The 19,444-nt window shown below is 37.8% G+C and overlaps 1 protein-coding gene and 1 long non-coding RNA gene across 2 annotated transcripts in view; one reads left to right on the plus strand and one right to left on the minus strand.

Moving 5' to 3' along the window:
* PIK3C2G (phosphatidylinositol-4-phosphate 3-kinase catalytic subunit type 2 gamma) overlaps nt 1-19,444 on the plus strand; it is a 208,427-nt gene that overhangs the window by 42,436 nt on the left and 146,547 nt on the right. The window contains exons 10-13 of the mRNA XM_069807825.1: nt 1,050-1,172; nt 7,406-7,439; nt 15,578-15,773; nt 18,998-19,120. Coding sequence (XP_069663926.1) covers nt 1,050-1,172; nt 7,406-7,439; nt 15,578-15,773; nt 18,998-19,120 — 476 coding nt within the window. The remainder of the gene's footprint in view (nt 1-1,049; nt 1,173-7,405; nt 7,440-15,577; nt 15,774-18,997; nt 19,121-19,444) is intronic.
* The window catches only part of LOC138690091 (uncharacterized), a 62,520-nt gene that overhangs the window by 30,576 nt on the left and 12,500 nt on the right, over nt 1-19,444 (minus strand). The gene's annotated exons all lie outside the window — the stretch shown is intronic.

Below are 19,444 nucleotides of genomic sequence, written 5' to 3' on the forward strand. Positions count from 1 at the left end.
GTAACCTCAATATATTTTTACATTTATTTGTATTAATGACAGGTGGTAACCTTCTCAGTACAGTCTGCATGTAGACCTTAAGCTTGAAGATAGAAAGTTCATCTTGCTACAATTTTTCTTCTTCAGGCATTAAATGGATTAGTTAGAGAAATGGCTTTATCAGTACATAGACATTCTGTAGCGCACCAAAAGGAACGTTTATCAGTGCAGAAACATAGAGAATATTTACAGGAGAGCTTCTACTTGTTCAGAGAATGTATTTTAAGGTTTTAATGAAGTGATCAAACTATACAGGAAACCCATGAATTTTTATTTATTTATTTATTTTCCTGAACACAGAGTACTTGACATTTGAAGATTGCATTTGCCTTCCTTTGGGATCCAAATTTTTTTTCTTGAATTCCCCAAAGTAATCCTGAGATTATTAATCTAGAGATTTTTTTCATATGGTAATATTTAAAGATCTAAATTTATTATCAATAAGATTTAATAATTTGAACTATATATAAATTTTGTAGAAAAGCTAGTTGCAGAAGTATTCAGTCCACAGGTGTCAGATTATACAGCCTCCCACACAGTCACTATTTTTAAGAGGAACGTGGCTGTCTGCCAGTTCTCACAGAGATGGGTAGGAGACACAATAGTAGGGATAAATTCACAGTATCATAAAAACCTCAGAAGGTTTGTGAATCATTTCAGTTCAGGTTTCCTCAGAAGTTTCTTTACAGTGCTTCTATGCTTATGAAGTTCAGACAAACCAATGTTTTGCCTCAAAATCAGTCTTAGATACCAAATCCATTGCATTTTTCAACAAGGCACATTTTGTGGTAGATAACTGGACTTCAACAAAAATTATGCTATCCTTAGGAAACTACTGGTTACTAGCGATTTCAACATAGCCAGACTAATGCATGGTGTGTTTGAATTTTGAATGAGCAGATATGATTTTCTACATTTTTACTGGCATGAAGTTTATGGTAAGGTGTTCCTGATAAATGGTATGTGTCTACTGTTTGCTTTTTTTAATTTTCTTTCTTTGCTATCAACAGCATAAGGTTGATAATGTGATTGAAGTAGCTAAAGCAATCTGCAGTGTCCTCTGTTTTGTGGAAACCAGAGACATTACTGATGCAGTCAAGAAACTCCGTGCAGTGCCATTGGCAAAAGCACAGGTAAAAGATGCAAGTTGATGTCCTATTTTTCTCTTTAAAAATGGATCTTAAATGGGTATCACTAATTGTCTGATTGACCAATGTCTTACTACATATATCTTATTGCATATTTTCTCTCTGACAAGCATTAGGTAGAGGCACTATAAAAAAAGAAAAGATTGTTGACAATGTGTAATAGAGGACCAACAGAGGATTTGTCCTGTGTTTAACTGTAACTGATATGCTCTGGTTGTTCTTTCTGATTCCCACCAAACATACAAATCTCTCCTTTGCCACATCACCTATTGACAAAGTCATGCAATTTCAAAGTATTTTATTTTTATATATTTAGCATAGGTTGTTAACAATAAAAAAATACATTCCTTCTGTAAATGTCACTTAAATGATGAGTTTTTCAGATAGAAATGTCTCTGCTATTTATGCAGAGAAGGACCAGCATCATATAGTCCTGATTGTAGGTGGAATACTCAGAACACGGAAGTGGGTCTTCCAGGGGATACTGTATAATTGTGAACTGGGACTTTGGAGGGCAGTATCTGTTCTCAGTTTTGTCATCAGCCACTTTGGTTTGATCTCGGACAAATCACTATGATGCATTTACAGAAGTTCTAAGCATCCAAATATTCTTTTGAAGTCAGCATCTTGGAAATACAGGTGCTCATTGAATTTGAAAAGCAAGCCATTAATCACTTGGATTTAGTCTAGTGTAACCTTAAGTCATGCTATTTCTTTCCCACCGTAATGAAATACCCTCTTCACACTTTTTAAAAAAGTTTAATAAGTTACTGAGGATTTTTTTTTTTCTTTCCTTGTATGGTCTCTGTCTTGTCATTCTTTCTCACAGCAAATATTGTTTAGAAAAACATGCCAAACTGGGCAAGGTGCTTGTTTTCTCAGACCGTTACCTGCTTACAAAACTTTTATTCTTTCTCTTTATTGTTTTGGGTTTTTTGGTTTTTTTAGCCCATGGCTTGTGATATGTGTAAGAACACCTAGGACAGGAAAGTAAACAATGGGATAACGAGTGTTAACTGAGTTAACTAGTGAGTGTTAATTAGAAACATGTCTAGCTACATAAGTGGAATTTATTTAATTATGCCTGATACGCAGTTTGAAGTCCCAAATATAAGACTGGTGAAAGCTAGCATAATTCTTTTTATAACATTTCTTGTGTCATAGGAGTGATATATAGCAAATTAATTATATACCATCATCCATATACACTTACTCTTGGCAGGTTCAAACCCTCAAATAATCATCTTACAGGGGTAAACTTCTTCCTGAGGTGAAAAGACTCATTGAAGAGCAGAAAGTATGTTAGTTGAAGAGGCTCCAGAGAGGTTCAGAAAACCTCTTTTCTCAAATATCTGCATTCTTAGCCTCTTTTTATTCCTCTTAGATGGGGTGGGAGGAATAGCTTCCAACTTAGGTAAGGTGCAGGACCCAAGCAAATCAACCCTAGAACATCAGTGTAGCTCTCTGCAGGTCTGGGTTGTAAGTGATTCCCTGCACCGTGTTTCTGGAACAGAGGACACTAGAGATCACAGAGCAGGCATTGCTGCATGGCCCTGGGCAGAAACAGCTGTGGCCTTCTGGAATTAGTTATACGGATGCTGTCTCTCTGAAGGTTGGCAAGTATTTTTAAGGACCAAGCTGCAAGAAACAACATAGCTCTAGGGTTTTTTGTTGTTGCTCAGAGCTGACCAGGCTGATTCACTTAAGCACCTTCTCTTTCTTCCCTTCTAGGTCATGACTCACTGTAAATCTTGTTTCTATAGCATCCTAAATCTTTCCATGTCCACTTCAGCATCAATTATTAGAAGTCACTATTCTGGGTAAATGCCAATATAAATGACTCTATGACAGCACACATTTTACCTGGCATGTTTTTGACTTAAATGGAAATAACTTTTCTTAAATGGCGATAATCTTATTCCTGTATATTAGAGGGCAAATACAGTAGACAATGAGATAAAAGACATAACAAGGGATTCACATGCTCTGCTTTTCAGTTAAACCCCCGGCTGTCCTGAGAGGCATCAGGAAGATCAGCATCTTCCCCTTGAGAAAATTATTTTGTCAACCCAGAATCTTTCTTGAGATAGATAAAGAGCTTGGTCCAGTAAAAAGATAGGGAGGACAGTAACAGAACATGTTCTCCTTTAGGAAGGAATTAGAGCAGAAGAAATGCATTTGGAATAATTTCTTAAAAGATTTCTTTTGGAGTTAAGAAAAATTTAGTATATTTTCTCTTTGAGTCTTCAGGCCAACTCTGTGAACCCAACATGTAAACTGCCTTCTACGACGGGCTTATATTTACTGAGTATCCTTGAGTCCATTTTCAGCCCCATCCTCTCTGAATTCCAGCAGAGAGATAGATATAGTGGTCAAAGAGTGAAATCCGTTCCTATTAGTGTGGCCTGTCCTGAGCAATCAGAAAACCCTAAATGTCATGCCATGAAGAACAAGATAATGGGATAAAACCAAAAGAGTACAGGTCATCTTTTTCAAGTCTGAGGTTTCTGTTGATGTTCATGTTTGCTTCTGCTTCTCTTCTGAGTCACTGGCATGCAAATACTGTTTTTATTTTAGAGGTTAAGTGATTGTGACAAGGCAAATAATTGAATTATGAGCTGATCTATCCCATTGTAAAAAACAAACAAACAAAACCAAACAAGCAAACAAAAAAACCTACTCTAAGTGTTCCCAGTTTACCATCTCTCTCATTCTCCAGCAAGAGTCCAATTTCCAATTACACTGTGTCCAATATATACAGGTTCTGCTGAACCAACTTCCGTGTACTTCCTCGCACAGAGGAAGTAATACACTTTTCTTTTTCTCTTTTACCTATTTAAATTATAAGCTCTTCAAAGTAAGGAACGCCTCTCCTTATCTATATGTACAGTCTCCAGCACAGTAGAGTGCTGGTCCTGGCTGTAATCTCCAGAGGCTAAAAATGATAAGTGGTGGTGATAATGATGGTGTTTGCTCATCTGTAATGAGTGAAATGATACTGTTCCTGAATAACCTCTTCTGAATGTTAAAAAGATTCTGTCCTGACTGAATATTTTATCACTAGTCTTAAAATATTTTTCTGTCCTAATATTCACATAAGAAGCTGCTCCACATTTCTCTTGGAGACTACTGACTAGATTGTTACTCATTTTTTAATGTTTTTAAGTTATTGAGGTTTTGTTCCCTTCACATTCCCTTTCAGGTTTGGTTAGCTGAACTGGTTGTCTGTCCCTTGAAGCCTTCCTGTAAAGGCTGTCTATGACCTTGACTAACACCCCTCTCCCCCTTACCCCCTCCTTGGTGAAGCAGACCTGGCTAACAACTGACTTCAAGCAAATGGAGAAAAAAAAGATAGTAAAAAACCCCCCAACTGTTCCTGCAACAGCAAATGCCATTGCTGCTGCTTGCTTTTTACTCCTTTGAGAAATAAGTGCTAGGACAGTTGATTAGACTTCAGCAATCTAGAAAAGCTTCAGTTTTGATTTTATAAAGAGCTTCACCTTTCTCAGCAGCAACTGAACTATAAATGTCATAAAAGCAGTAAAAAATATTTCTGCATGTTCTGTAACTCGAACGTTGTTCCATTTTATGAAAATAGAAATTACATGTTATATGCAACTACCTCATGTATAGAATAGTATATAAATATAACAAATCAGATTTTATCTGTGTATCAATATTTATACAAAGACAATGGACCAGCTTTCCTATCTGTATCAACATATGTAGCCAAAATTAGTACTCAGCAGTTGCATGTTTTATGGAATACCAACTCCTCCAAACCTTTTTTGAGTTAAACTCATTCTGAAGTCTAAGGGCATTTTATGTGAATTCTGGGTACCAACAAAATTACTAAATCCTGCAATATTAGCATATCTTGTCAGTCTGCTTGAATTGTTTCTATTATGTTCATCAACATAGTACCCCCAAGACTTTATGTTAGGTAGGAAAGGCTTTTTTCAGACAAGCAGGTAACTTGCACCACAAGTAAAATGAAATTTTTGAGGCTACCTGTTACATCTCAAGTGCTGCAGCATTACACATAGGGTAAGGGAGAAATGCCAGAAAAAAGGTTCTAATTGCTTTTTCACCATGGTTTCCTGATGTTTTAGTGTAATGTATGGTTGTGGTTTTGTGTGGAATACCTTTTAACGCATCCATTTGGCAAGCTCCACATGCACATGATGCCTCAGGGAAATTACTGCTTACTTTTTCTAATGTAAATTACATAAGGTGCCAGTATATGTTTGTGTATACATGCCTGTACACGTGTGCTTGCATACTTTAAAAAAAAAAAATCTCAATGAGCTTCTATTTAATTCTGTTTTTATGAAAAAAAAAAAAGGAAAACAAAGAAACTTACTTCCAGTCTTCTGTGTTTAATTAAACTGTATTCATTACCTCCTTACTGCCTCCTCACTGCCAGTACTGTGCATTGCTGTACTGTGGTTAAGAGATTATGAAAGCAACTGGCACCAGCGATAGTTTCTTCTTAACTGATTGCATCTCTTTCTAAGTTTGATTCATTCAGTCTCCAACCAACCTAACCCTGGGATTTTAAAATCCGTTCAGGGAAAACTCTGGGCATGCTGCACAATTAATGTTTTTCATCTCTCTTTTTTTTTTTTTTTCCCCTTCCTTTCTTATAGCAGCTCACAAAAAGTCCTAGGAGATCAAATCCTGCCAGAACAGGCATTAATCCACTATATATTAAATGGGCTACACTATGTTGAAATTATGAGCGCTCTTCCAAAAGGTTGTTTACTTTCCAAAATTTGAGAGAATTTAACAAAGGTCTCTGTTCCCGTTTGTCTCACTGCATTATAAAGATTGTGAAAACATATTTCTCAGCCTGGAGGTTGCTTTTCTCCCCTCAAGTAAGCATTTGACTTCCCTTCATATTTACCAGACAAATGCTGGCAGCTTCACAGGGAGAGAGTACATCCAACATTGTACTACTTGTGTCACCTCTGCATGCATTGTAATTTTTAAGAAGCATCTTGCTGAATACATATGTACTAACAAAAAGCACTCTCAACCCTCTGCAAAGAGATTAATGACCGTAAAGTATAGTAAACCTTTCAGGGACATGGGTTCAAACAGCGCAAGCCATGGGCAATACTGAAACACAGAATTAACTTGCTAGTCTCTCTGGTCAAGACTTGCACCTCAGTAACTTATTTCTATGTCATCTTGGTACACGCAAGTCTGATGTGAGAGCCAGGCAAAGATGGAGCAGACTGAGCAGTCAGCAAGGGAAGCTGGTCGCCCACACTTGTCCCACCTAGGGCTGCGAGTGCTGCCCGTCCTCCTGGGAGATGCACCGAGCTACCTGCCTCGACGTTTTTTCCTGTGTGGATGGGGAGGCACAGGCAGTGTAGCAATATTGAATTTTGCCCAGTGTCTGAGAAGCCTGGAGTGAGGTCTGACTGATGGCAGTTATTGGACTTGGGAATTAATAAAGCAGCTTTAAAAAAAAAAAAAAAAAAGTTTAATTAGGCTGGTGAGTTCAGCCTAAATAACTGGCCTGACCTTTCAGTAGTCATAAGCACCCAGCAGTTACTGCTGACAGCAGTGGGATGTGAGAGGTGGGAATCCAGATACTGAATTACTGTTAAGCACCAAGAGCTCTCTTTAGGCACCAAGGGCATAAACACCCTCTAAATCCCTGCACCTAATATTTTCTGTTTGCTGTCTCTGGTTAGCTAGCTGCCTGCTCAAAGGCCTTTGAAGAGCATAGCTATTTTTGCTGATTTGGCACAGGAATGTAGGTGAAATGCAGGCCGTTTGAGTGGAGACTTGATAGTCCTCAGCTTTGAAAGGATGCTGAGGCTCTGCCTGCTCAGCGTCGTTGTGGGATTCATGTCTGAATATATAATGCACGCGAAGGCATGAAGAGGGGATTCTTATCTCTGTTACACCAATGCAGAGGCTGAAAAAGTGTATGCACCTCAAATGTTACTAAGTGCTTCTTTGTATCTTGACATGCCTAAATACTGTCAGAAATCAGGTTCTGGGTGACTTCTTGGAGATTGTAGAGGAAGCAGGTTCTGGTACTCTGAATCACAGTCATGTCTTCCGTCATCATAAGATTAGGATACAACCTTCCCCTTTCTCACCTTATTTTCCCTGAGTACTACTCCTAACACCATTATAACTGCTATGTGGTCTTTTCTGAAGTAACTGATTACTTTTTCCCTCGGGTTTTGTCTTTACAGATTTCACTTCAAAGTGCGGAAACACCAAACAAAGGTAAAGTGTTACTTTTAAAATATGTTAATTCAGGATGTATCATCAGAAAACACACATTTTGCTATTTGTTTGTATTAGTGAACTGTTACAGTTGGCATATTACTGATGTTTACATATTTAGTCATATTATAAGGTAATTAAGACAAGTTAAAAATCTAAGTGATCTAAAACTATAAATAAAACATAGCATTTCCGAAAACTAATCTGGACATTCAAATATGGAGAACAAATAGTAGAGTGAAAGAACTGATTACAGTTAGTGGTGGTCATAGCAGTTGTCCTTAATCTCAATTGTTTCTGTGGAGAAAAGGGAAAATAAGGAACTTCATGAAAGCCTAAAAAATTGTTTTGTGTATGGTTTTCCTGCTCAGCTCCAATAGCTTTCATTCTTGTCTCCTTAAGCTTTTGGTTTTTGCTGTCTTTTGTTGTGTAAATAGTGTGTTGTCTTAAATGATATACTGTCATAAGAAGAGTAGGTTAATTAACAGTAACGGACAAAATCGTAGACCCTGCCTTACTCAATTCCTCAGTTAAAATTGGCTTAGACTCATTGGCTAGTGCCCAGTACTGTTGGCATTACTGCAGAGCACCTCGCAGGCTGCGAGATGTACAGAGTCTGTTCTGTCGTGGGTGCCTGTGTCGGGTTCCCGGAGGGGACAGCCACACTGGGGCATGGCTCCTGCTCAACTCCTCTGTGGCTGGCCAGCGACATGCAGCTGGGGCTGCTACGCGGATGCTTTCAAAAGGCCCTCCATCTGAACGCTGGGGTGGGCCGTGAAACAGTGATCTCTCGCCATTTCGTTTCAGGAAGAAGTGGCTGCTGAGATGCTTTTTTTTTTTTCCTCTTTCTTTTTTTCTCCGTCTGCTTTTCTCGATTGCAATGTGCTCAGAGAGGCAAAAAGGTGAACCAACCACAAAGATTGCAGTAGCCCTTCAAACACAGAGGTGGTTCAAATGCGGGATTCCAAATGCCAGGCTTGTTTCACCATTATTCAACTTCATGAACAGCAAACAAAGAAACAGCAATTGTATTTGTAAGCTGCCAGGAAAAGCTAAGCAGCTGGAGGGCCAGGGGTGTGGGGGGAGAACACGCAGGTGCAGAAGGGAGGAGAAGGTAAATAGAGTTTGTAGGATTCTTCTCCCTTGGATATAGTCATTTATCCCATGATTTTTTTTCAACACTCTTAACGGCAACTAATTGTTGATGATGAAAAGAATGAATGGTTACTAATCAACATCTACCTTAGAAACATCTTCCTCTGCACACTGTTCAGAAAACCTAGCCGGAAAGGATCTAAAACATTCCTCTGCTTAAAGATATTTCTAAATTTGGACTTCATTGAATCAAGCCTCCTCAAGGAAAATGTGATTTATTGACTAGCAGTAAAGGAATCAGATTTTTTACTCTCTACTTCTCTGTACCTATTTATTTATGCCGGGAAACTTTCAGCTGTGAAGAGTGATGCTTCTCTGTTTGTTCTAGTTTCATAACAATTGCAGAATCCTTTTGGTAGTGTAACATTAGAAACTGCAACTTACTGATTGCAAGTCAGAACTTGCCAGGCCATTGGGCATTTTGTGGAGAAGCCTACATTCAAAGTTGTCCAAGGTAAACAAAATTCAAATTGACCTCTACATGTAGTGATATACATTCCATGTACATTTTAATGTACTACATGCCTTACATATGCATCTATTAAATAAACTTCTAAAAGCCAGCAAAATATTTAAAGTTAGGCTAATGAATATTAACAGAAAAGTCTAGCTATTGCATCAAAGCCGGTGTTAAGGGCATGTCTGATAAAAACAAAGTGTGAGACCGATGGCCAAAACTGATCTGCTGGAACCTATGTCTGATCCTTAAGAAGTGGGCAAAGCCATTCTACACGTCTTGTCTTTTGGGGATCACAAGCTGTCCTTAGTCCCTGTCTTCTCAGTGGTCACCTTCATGGTAATACCATGGGGCCTTCCATCCGTTGACCTAGGGACACTGAGCCCAAGAGGAATCCAGATGATATTTTCACCTGCTGAAGTTAGAAGTAAAAACCAACTAGATGGTGAATTGTGCATTCCTGCTGAAATCACCTTTGTGTTCCCTTTTCTACCTGATTTGCTTTGCACCCTCTTTTTACTTCATTACACTTAGCTGGCTAGAATTGCAGGCATGCAAAAATTTGCAAGCTTGTGTCCCAAAAGTAAAGTAAAATCACTGCCTTAGCTCAGTGCTGGTAAATTTTTCCAGATTTCTGGGAGGCTAAAAAACACGTGTTTTGCTTTCTCTAGTAGCACAATTGCAAAAGAAGTCAGCATTGACAGCCGAGGAGACACACTGCATTTCCCACTTGTACTGTTCTTTCCTGTATCTTATATGTGTTCACATTTACCTTGAAGAAAACAGGATCAAATTTGAACAGCAAGAGCAGCAATCAGTTGCTCCTACTAATTTTCTTTTTCTCTCCTCTTCCTCCCCCAAGTTACATTTATTACCCTGAGTATCATAAGAGTTTTTTTCTTTATTATAGATTCTTTCTACCACAAAAGAGGGAAAGATAATGTATACTATTGAAATGAAAGCCTTACTTAATAATTTGTTTAGAAACTGCTTTAAACTTTCTCTTTAATAAAAGATTATCAGAGGTTTAATATTAGTCATTCACCACGGACTAAGCAAGTCAAAGACTATATTCAAAATATCTAGCCTTGATTTAGTGTTGCAACAACTGGCTCTATTAACAGTGTTATCTCTGTAGGCCAAATTATTCCACTGCTGTGAATAGAGCAGTACTTATCCTTGTTATGCCTAAGTCTGGATCATGTTCTTTTTCCTCTGTATGAAGTCCTTAGAAGATTATATTAATGTTTTAGTACTCAAAGTATTTTTTATTTCTTCTTACATGTGAGGAACGACAGGCATTTCTAGATATTAGCACCTTTCTGCAGTATCAAGCGTTCCCAGAAAGTAAAGAATAAGATTATTCGTGTTAATAGAGATTTAGCATTGGAGTTTGCTGCAATCCAGAGTATGAAAAGACAGGCTGCAAGCTGGTACAAAACTGAATCTGTGCCTGTTTCTCAAAAGCTGATGAATGAATGTTTATACAATCTCTATAGCCTTGCTACTTCAGGCAGGGTTTTCACTGGATCAGACGTAATAAGCAGCTTTTGGAATTTGATTAGTAGCTCCCTGGGACCCATCCCAGAAATTCTAGTATGCACCATGAACTGATGATATTGAATCAACAGTCTTTTCCAACTGAATTGCTGGAGTTGCTGTCTTTTTGAGTCAATGCAGAAATTAGACACTTTGATGATGATACATTTAATGAGCCGTTATTACATTTAAGGGTGTATAAGTTCACTAATTATGCTTGGGATTTGACAGTTGCTTCTGGACCTGATCATCAAAATACCACAGAAAGTTTCCAAAAAAAACCCCCAAAAACCAAAAGGAGGAAGAGGAAAAAATGAAAGGTTTTTTGAAGGTTTTCCTATATATAATTGAAAGCTCCACTTCTTCCTTCTCCTAGTACAAAGCCATTATAGTTTTGTTTGGCAAAAATCACTTTTTGTTTCAAAATATGGAAAAATATGAAGAGCTTTTTATTGATTTCATTGTTTTCAAATCTGAGCATGGCTCTTTACCTCTAAGTTGTTGCTGTGTTACATCCCGATATGTTGTTCTGAAAGCCACAGGGTTTTTAACCAGGACCGGTTTTTAAATAACTGCAACCTCCCAGTTCTCAAAAAAAACCTAAACAGAAGTTACCAAGGCCTCATAAAGCATATGTAGCAGAGACGTTTTTGATACCAGGACAGCAGGAGATTTTTAAGTTTCTTTCAAGGGATAATTTATAGGATTCTTCAACTAATAGGAGGAAACAATAAGGTAAATATTGATGCTTGGAAAGTGCATCTGATCAGTATTTTCATTACAGCCTTTTAATGTTTCGCCTTTTTCTTATTATAATAATGATCTAATTAATGCTGCTTATCACCTTACCTAAATCTTAAGGGTTTTTGGGGGGTTGGGGGTGGTGTGTGTATGACCTAAAGTGTATTTAGGTTCTTGCTCTCTTTCTTCTCTCTGAAAATAAGTGGGAAAGAACAATATCAAGCTCCTGTTCTCCAAAATAACTTTAAGGTGTCAGAAGGGTCTTAAGCCTTCATTCCAAATTGTCTTCAACCAGATAGTTGTCATGTTTTACCCAGAGAAAACGTGCATACAGAGTCAGAGAGAGCATGTTTAATATGTATTGAATCGACATCATCTGCTAGTGCAATAACAGCAAAGTACCTACTCTGTTGGAAGGTCTGGCACTAAAATAATATGTGAATTGTAATACTGGCTTGAGAAGAAGAAAGTGGTTTTCTATAAGGAATAAGCTAGTATGTTCCTTACTAAATCTTGAAGGCACCTGCAGATATGTTCATTAACACTTTCAGGGATGGTATGGATTGTTCCGTTTCTCACCAATGGTGAAATTTATTCGTCCAGACTTCACGTACAAGGAAGATGTGTCAGAAATAAGCATATCTGGCAGCTGAGGTTAAAGTTCGTTTCCCTTGGTCTCATCTCATTTCTGCAAGTCTCATTTCTTCTTACCTTCAGTGAGAAGGTGATGTCAAATAATTTCACACCAGAAATAAATTATGGGGTTTGAGTTGTGAGATTATTAATCTTGGTCACAATTCACTTTGTGATGTGGTGTATTCATCGTCTCCTAGATACTGGCTATGCCTGGGACACCTTTGCAGAAAATAAACTCTGGCATAGCTGGAGCTGTGAATCTGCTGTAGGAAGTCCATAGCCTGTGCTATGTAAATCAGTGAAACACCATAGTCCTTTCTCATCTAAGATTTATTAATCATAAAAATCATAAAAAGCAGTAAAGTGCTCTGGCTTCATGAATGGGTGATATAATTTCAGCGTACCAAATTCTGTTCAGCAACTCATAAAAATACAGTAAAAAGATGCTGACCAACTCTTGTGAGTAATGGACATTTCAGACTACCCAAGATGTTTGTCTCTGATTTAGTTAATTGCTACCGGGCTTAATGAGTGAAGAGCTGGAGTGGGAAGGGCTGACTCTGGCACAGAAACCAGAGTGTTTTTAAACAGAGCTGACAAGAGTAAGAAAACGAATGCAGAAAAAAATCCTGCAGCTGCAGACCAGGTCATATTTGGATGTTTGCTTACACCTGAGGAACTCTATTCCTGAGAAGATCTTCATTCTGGATCTCCTAATAATTAGATAAATAATGCTGAAGTTTCATTTGTCTCCCTTTGCTGGCAGCTGAACTGATTGCCCCATTGCTGCCTTCACCCCTCACAGGCCATCATAGCAAGAGAGACAGACAGCCTGTAGTCCCCCCCCAGGCCCTGCTTTCAAACTGGCTCCATTTCTGAAGTCAGGCACAGACTGTGCGAACCCAAGGGTGAAAGGTGGAAATTTGAGAGAGAGAGGAAAAAGAAGAACATTTCCCAGCTCCTTTCAGCAGGGTGTCTCATGGACATTGACTGCAACTAAGTGAAGACTTCTAACCTTGCCCCATCTAGTCACTTAGATCTTGTAGGGTGGGCAGGTCCCTGACTCCCAGGAAGCTTTTTTGCACCTCACCACTGACAGATTGAAGCATGTTATAAATAATTGAGGCAAAATTTGTGTTTTTTCTTTGTTTCCTTCAGTTTGGGTGGGGTTTTTTGTTTGTTTGCCTGGTTTTTACATATCTGGCATTCAGCTTTGTGACTCAGATAAATCATGAGAATCATACTTCTGCAAACATGGCCAGTGGACAAGATAGCTTGGATATAGTGACAGGCATCTTGCATCTTATTCGCTTCCTTGCCTGGCGTGTGTAAATTTTCTATGATGGACAATATATACCCTATCGTGTATGTTTCTTCTGACTTTTTTGTCCAAGGAGTATTCCCTTCTTTCTGTGGCTTAGCTGAAATACATTTCCTTTTGTTCTGGAGACAAAATTTGAAACATTTCCTTACAGCCTAGAATATGGATTGTCTAAAAACTGCTGGTGGCGTTTCAACACACAGCAGGAAGTTTACACAGATTCTGAACTACATTTCACTGTCTTTTGGAGAAAATGCTGAGGTTCCACTCAGCAATCATTGACTTCAGTAGGCCAATTTGCATAAATAAAGGTTTTGCTATTACACTATATCTACCTGTCTGCCACTTTGAATAGATTGGAGCCAGGGAGTCTCCTAAGTAGCTGCTTTTCCTTAAGGTAAATAGTGTGGTACTTTTCAGATAAAATAGAAAATACTGGTTCAAGTAATAGTCCACTGATGTCCTCTTCTGGACCTCTTAAGAAGATTTTATGTATATCACTATAGGCAATTCCTTGAAATGCAGAAGAATTCAGTGCAAATTAAACAGTTTGGAAGGTACTAAGCTATTACATATCCAAAAGAACTGAGTACAAGAATAAAATGGTATTCTAGGGAAAAAAATCATTAGAGCAAAAGATTTATTCAGAACAATTATGGTGAAGGATGATAGATGGAGAAAATAATAAAGAAAATAAATAAAAAGATCATTAAAAACAAGTGCTAGACAGAGAAGTATAAGCAAACAGAGTAAAGGACTGAGTTTTCTTAACCTGTTAGTCTCTAAAATTATTCAGTTTTCATATGTGGAAGGTGATTACAACACAACAAGGTGAAGTATTCTAGCCAGTCCTTCAAGAGTGTAATAATATGCTGTCAGTATTTCCAGTAGCAAACCCCACAATATGTCAAACTATTTCATTTTTATGTATCTCTCTACTTCAACATAGTTAAAATTTGTCTATTATAAAATGAAGACTGAAATAATTCCTTTGGACTGTTTGCAATGCATTTTGTGACTCAATAGTTGAGTATCTGCTAGTTTAAAGGCAAAACCTATCAAAGAAGGGGAATAAAATTCCAGACTGAGGATATGTTTTTTCAAGGTTTCTGTCAGGAAACTGAGATAGCGAAGTCCAGTGAATTGTGGTGTCTGTATCCGATGTTGGGCAGGATTCCTGCACATATCCCAAGTATAAAATGCTAATATAAGCAAGTCTCAGGCTTCCTATTCCTAGGAATTTATTTTTTTCAATACCCACTATTAGACAGCTAATAGATGGCTACCTAATACAGTGGCCAGACAAGTTTAGGGAGTATGTCAGGAACTGTAACAGGTGATGAGAGTATGTTCTTGATCATGTAGGAACCCATAAGCTAGGGTGGGGCAGGGAAAGGAGAATTTGGAGTACTCCTCTGGGAAGACAAATCATCCTGATCTTGGAATGATACAATGTACTCTCACTCTTTCTCAACCTGTTGCTTGCCTGAGAAATGAGTGCTTGTACCAGCTCTCTTCACTTGATGGAGGCTGCCAGGGCTGGGGATTTTAATTTACACTGGCAATCAGGCAATCCCTAGCTGTTCCAAAAACACAGAGAGGGAAGGTGGATAAAAGCCAGTAATTGCAGAAAAAAGAGCACTGCAGAGCTGAAGCCAGAGGAAATACCATAAATAAAGGTGTGATAAAAATGAAGGTACAGCCTACACTTAATATATATCCCTATAGATATGTATTTCAGTGTCCATCGTTGTGTAATATTATCACCAATCCATGACTATCTGAATGCTGACTATGTCTGATTGTGGCTGCTATTGTATATATTTTATGTGTTGTTTACCTACAGTTGCAACAGCTTTATAGTCTTAAAATTTAATTAGTGCCTTTTCTCCATTCTGCTGCTGCATTGCCCGTTCCCTTGAACTAAGTAGCTACTTAGCTGCTGAAATTACAAAATACCTACGTAATAAAAATCTTTTCAGCACAAAAATTAACACAAAAATGGCATATCTGAGGTACACACTAACTTGCTGTAGTTTAAAATGCTTGCTTTAAAAATGCCTTAATGTGAAAGCACTGTAATGAAAGACTGTTAATGATACACCAGAAATGAGCTAAGGCTGGTTCCAGAAGCACAGATGGCTAATTGGCTTCAGTTGGTAGGTTATGTCATTTTAATTAAATTTTATTAGGAAGCATTTCAAAGCCATAACTGATGGTTTAAGATAAATATCGTTCTTCATAAATGACCTATTGCTAACCTTTATTTATTTCTCTCTTTCCTCTCAGTGTTAATAGAGGCTGCTGTGACTGAGCTCTCCATGGCCATTTCTTGTCTCATCCATGTTTACAGCAGCAGCTTTGATGCAAATTTCCAGCTTGCCAGCATACCTAAAAGCCCTTCATGTGTGGACATCAGCCTAGATTCCCAGCTCAGCTTCACTGTTTATGCTGCCCATAACATCCCAGAAGCCTGGGTGAACAGGTAGGAGGAGATACAGCAGGTGTTCACAAGAAGAGTTGTTGTCTCTTAGATCACATATTTTTCACAGATACTAGCTTACCTCTGTTGCTTTGATGATGCTCCTATATTAATGTTAAAGACTGAGTAAGTGGGTGTATCTTCGCTGTTTTTCTCACACAAAATGCATTTACTTAAGCTTGACTGACTAGGAGATTTCCAGGCACCATAGACAGATGGAGAATCAAGGAGGTGGCCTAGGTCGTTGCCCTTGGCCAGTGTGGAAGGATAGTAATAGGAGCAACATCAGAGCACTGGTCTTGACAGGTACGTGTACAAATGCTTGTGTGACTGACTTGCTCAGTGGGAGAGAGGCATGGGTGTGTGCTGCACACCGATAGAGTTTGGACTGGGACTTTGTGTGGTCTCTGAAGTACAAGTAACTGTAAGGGTTGAAGGCCAGCTTACCAAGTGAAACAAAGAAGTGCTTCTACTTAAACCCAATCTGAATGAGGCTTTATCAGCAATTTTTGCTCTTGGTCTATTCAAACCACATTACTTGGCTAAGCATATGCATTGACAATCCTCTTTATAGATGGTGACTAAAATAAATATAATCTGTAGGTCCAAGTATACCTAGTATATAGCATAGTACAGGAAAGAAAAGAGGGAGACAACTTTAATAAAAAGCTGATTGAAGTATTCTCTTCTGCATTGTTTATTTGGTCAAATTAGTTGCCTCTTCAGATAGCTGCTTTTCCTACTCTGAGCGAAACTGGTGTTCTCCTCTTACCCCTCCAGAGTAATCAAAGGAGGACAGGTGACTACATTCTAGTAGCATTATTTTGATGAGTCAAAATGCTGTCCTCCAAGTTTTTATTAATACTTTCCCCTTGCTCCCACTTTACCTTGAATTCCAAATGACTGATTAAAAAACAGTGGGATCATTTGCATTAGACTGTGAGCAAGAGAGAGTACTATACAGGATTAGCTGTAATTAGCAGTTTAATAAAAATCTGAGAGAATTTGCATTAGTTCAGGTAATAAATACAGAACTATAATCATTATCCTGATTTTCAGATGGTTATACCATTCCCACTGCATTTTATGTTTTACCAGGAAACTGTGGAATTTCATATGGTCTAAATGACACCGATGACTTGGATGCTATGTTCAAGCATGTGAAAATGAGAATCTCTCTTCCTCCTTAATCTCCCTTTTCAGTCTTTCTGGTATTCATAGCTAGCATGGACTTCTTAATGTGGACTGCCGCGCTGACACCTACTTTCCTCAAATACTTTTACTGACTTTGTTCACATGCATGCTCCCTGTTCTTTTTTCTGCACTGCATGAATTCATGCTATGTCACAGCTCTCATTTTCCCTTTCCTGAAGGTCACATTTTATGATCTTGCTGCTGTTTGTAAAACCAGGACAGTAACATATATTTTAATATATATTCCTGTATATATATAATATATGTATTATAAATGTTAGAACTTTGATATCCCTCACTGTCTCTTTTACATTGTTTTTTTCTATACATACCAATATGTGATAAATGGCTTGTCTTTTAATCGTTTGGGATGAGAGGGAGTGAGTTGTCTTATGTTTTACAGAATCATGTTAGTGTCCTGTCAAATCCATCTCAAGTTCACTTTTGTGGATTGGCTTTTTGTCAATTTTTATATTTTTGCTCTCAGTTTCTTATTCCTGTCTTACTGTCCTCATTAAAAAGATAGGTACAGACATTACAAGTTGCAGAATAATATTGCAAAACTGATTACCTTTTTTTACTGTATTTTCATTCCTTCTTGTTTCTTTTATCAGTTTGTTGTTTTATCTAATTTAAATCCCAAGCAGATGTGCCTTATTTGCTGCCAGTGGCATAAAGTTGCTAGCTTCATGTTTGGCTGCATTTGTTTCTACAGCCAAAAACCATCAGATTCCTGTCTACAACTGGATGATACGAAGTGATCTTTGGGACAGGACATAGAGTCATGCCTTTGAGCTCACAGGGAGGCTACCTAGGCAAAATGCTCTACAAAGACCTAAAATAGGTTGAATTGCATGCACTCTGAACAACCTTTCTGACATCAGTCAGACTGAAGCATTGTGTAAGCATTAATCTTTCCAGCATTAGGTCTTTATGGTGCATAAATCAGGAATATGTCTGTATATTGTGTATCAATGCTTCTGTTTAAACAGCAATGCTTAATCATTTGATTCTATTAAAGCCTATTCTTTCCTGAGCTATCCTCCAATTGTTTGCAATGTTTAGACTCTAGAGGAAAGATGCCGTATTTAAGAGCAGAAAGCATTTCCTAGTCTTATAAGGTATTTTTTTTCCTTTCTCTGCATTGATAATTCATAGGTACTATAGATTCCAGATCCTCCTCTTTGAATTAAAAAAAAAAAAAAAAGAGAGAGAGGAAAAAAAAGAAAAAGCATTTCTCCTACAATAATTATAACAGTTTTTATAACATTCCGGAGGAGATCAACCATCATTCTTTTAAATAAGGCAAAGCCAGGCACCTTCAATCTGCAAATGTTTCAAATTTCCTGTTCAGATTTGACTGTTTCCCATGTTCATCATTCTTGTACAGAATGTGGTCTAAATCTGAGAGTGGAAGGAAGATCTGGAAGTTACGAGACTAATTAAGAACATTAGCTGATTATATACTATTCCTGTATTCCTGTATTTTCACTAAAATTTTATAAGATTTTGGTGAGAAGAATATGAAACCAACAGAGAGCCCCAGACCTGAATTATACTATGAAGCTAGTCAGTTAAGTATCTGAAGAATGGCAACACAGAGGGCTTTAATGTTTCTGCTGTAAAGAATGTATAGATTCCCTCAAGTATTAACCTGTTTTTTACAGATTGGGAAAAGTAAGTATAAATAGATTTACTGTTGACTGAAGTTGTATGATAGGCAAGATGTAACACTTCAAAATTTATGTTCAAACTTCCCTTGACTGCAATAATGAAAAAAAAAAAAATTTAATGACAAAAACATGGAACAGAATCTAGGTGTCTTAAGTACTTTTCTTGAACTCCAAACATTTAAAAAAACCTCAACCCCCCAAAACCACCCCACCCCCCACATTAATGTGAGATTCATTATTTTAATTCTTTTTGCATGTAAGGATGGATCTTCACAAGTTTCTGAATGGTTTGCCCCAAGTTTATTGTGCTGGACATGGTACATTACAATTAATCTTTTTTTTTTTTTTCCCCACTTGTAGCTACAAAGTTTTCTCTTTTTCCTGTTCACTAACTTATGCTGGGAAGACAATATGTCAAGTGAAGGTTTGCAAAAATATACCAGTTAGAAGATCCTTCTTTTTCCTGACTGACTGGAATGAGAAGTAAGTTTTGGTCCATGTTTGATAGATGTTTCTCTGACAGATTTTACACATTGCATATTCATTTCAGAAAAAAAAGACACACATCTTTATTATGGATATTCTTCTGAGGAAATTAAACTCCACAAATTCAGAGAAACTTAGGGAGATGGGAGTGAAAAAGGAGTGGGATAGCCAGAGGAAGAGAAATAGGACTAAGCCAAGTCTGGTCTGACAATAAGCTAATTTAAGCGGGTCTGAGAATAGCTTTCATTCACTGGAGACATCCTGGAGGAATACTGGAACCAAAAGGACATGTATCCAAAAGATGTCCTCTTTTGGGGACAT

Source organism: Haliaeetus albicilla, chromosome 19 (genome assembly GCF_947461875.1).
Source record: "Haliaeetus albicilla chromosome 19, bHalAlb1.1, whole genome shotgun sequence".
Taxonomy (NCBI): domain Eukaryota; kingdom Metazoa; phylum Chordata; class Aves; order Accipitriformes; family Accipitridae; genus Haliaeetus; species Haliaeetus albicilla.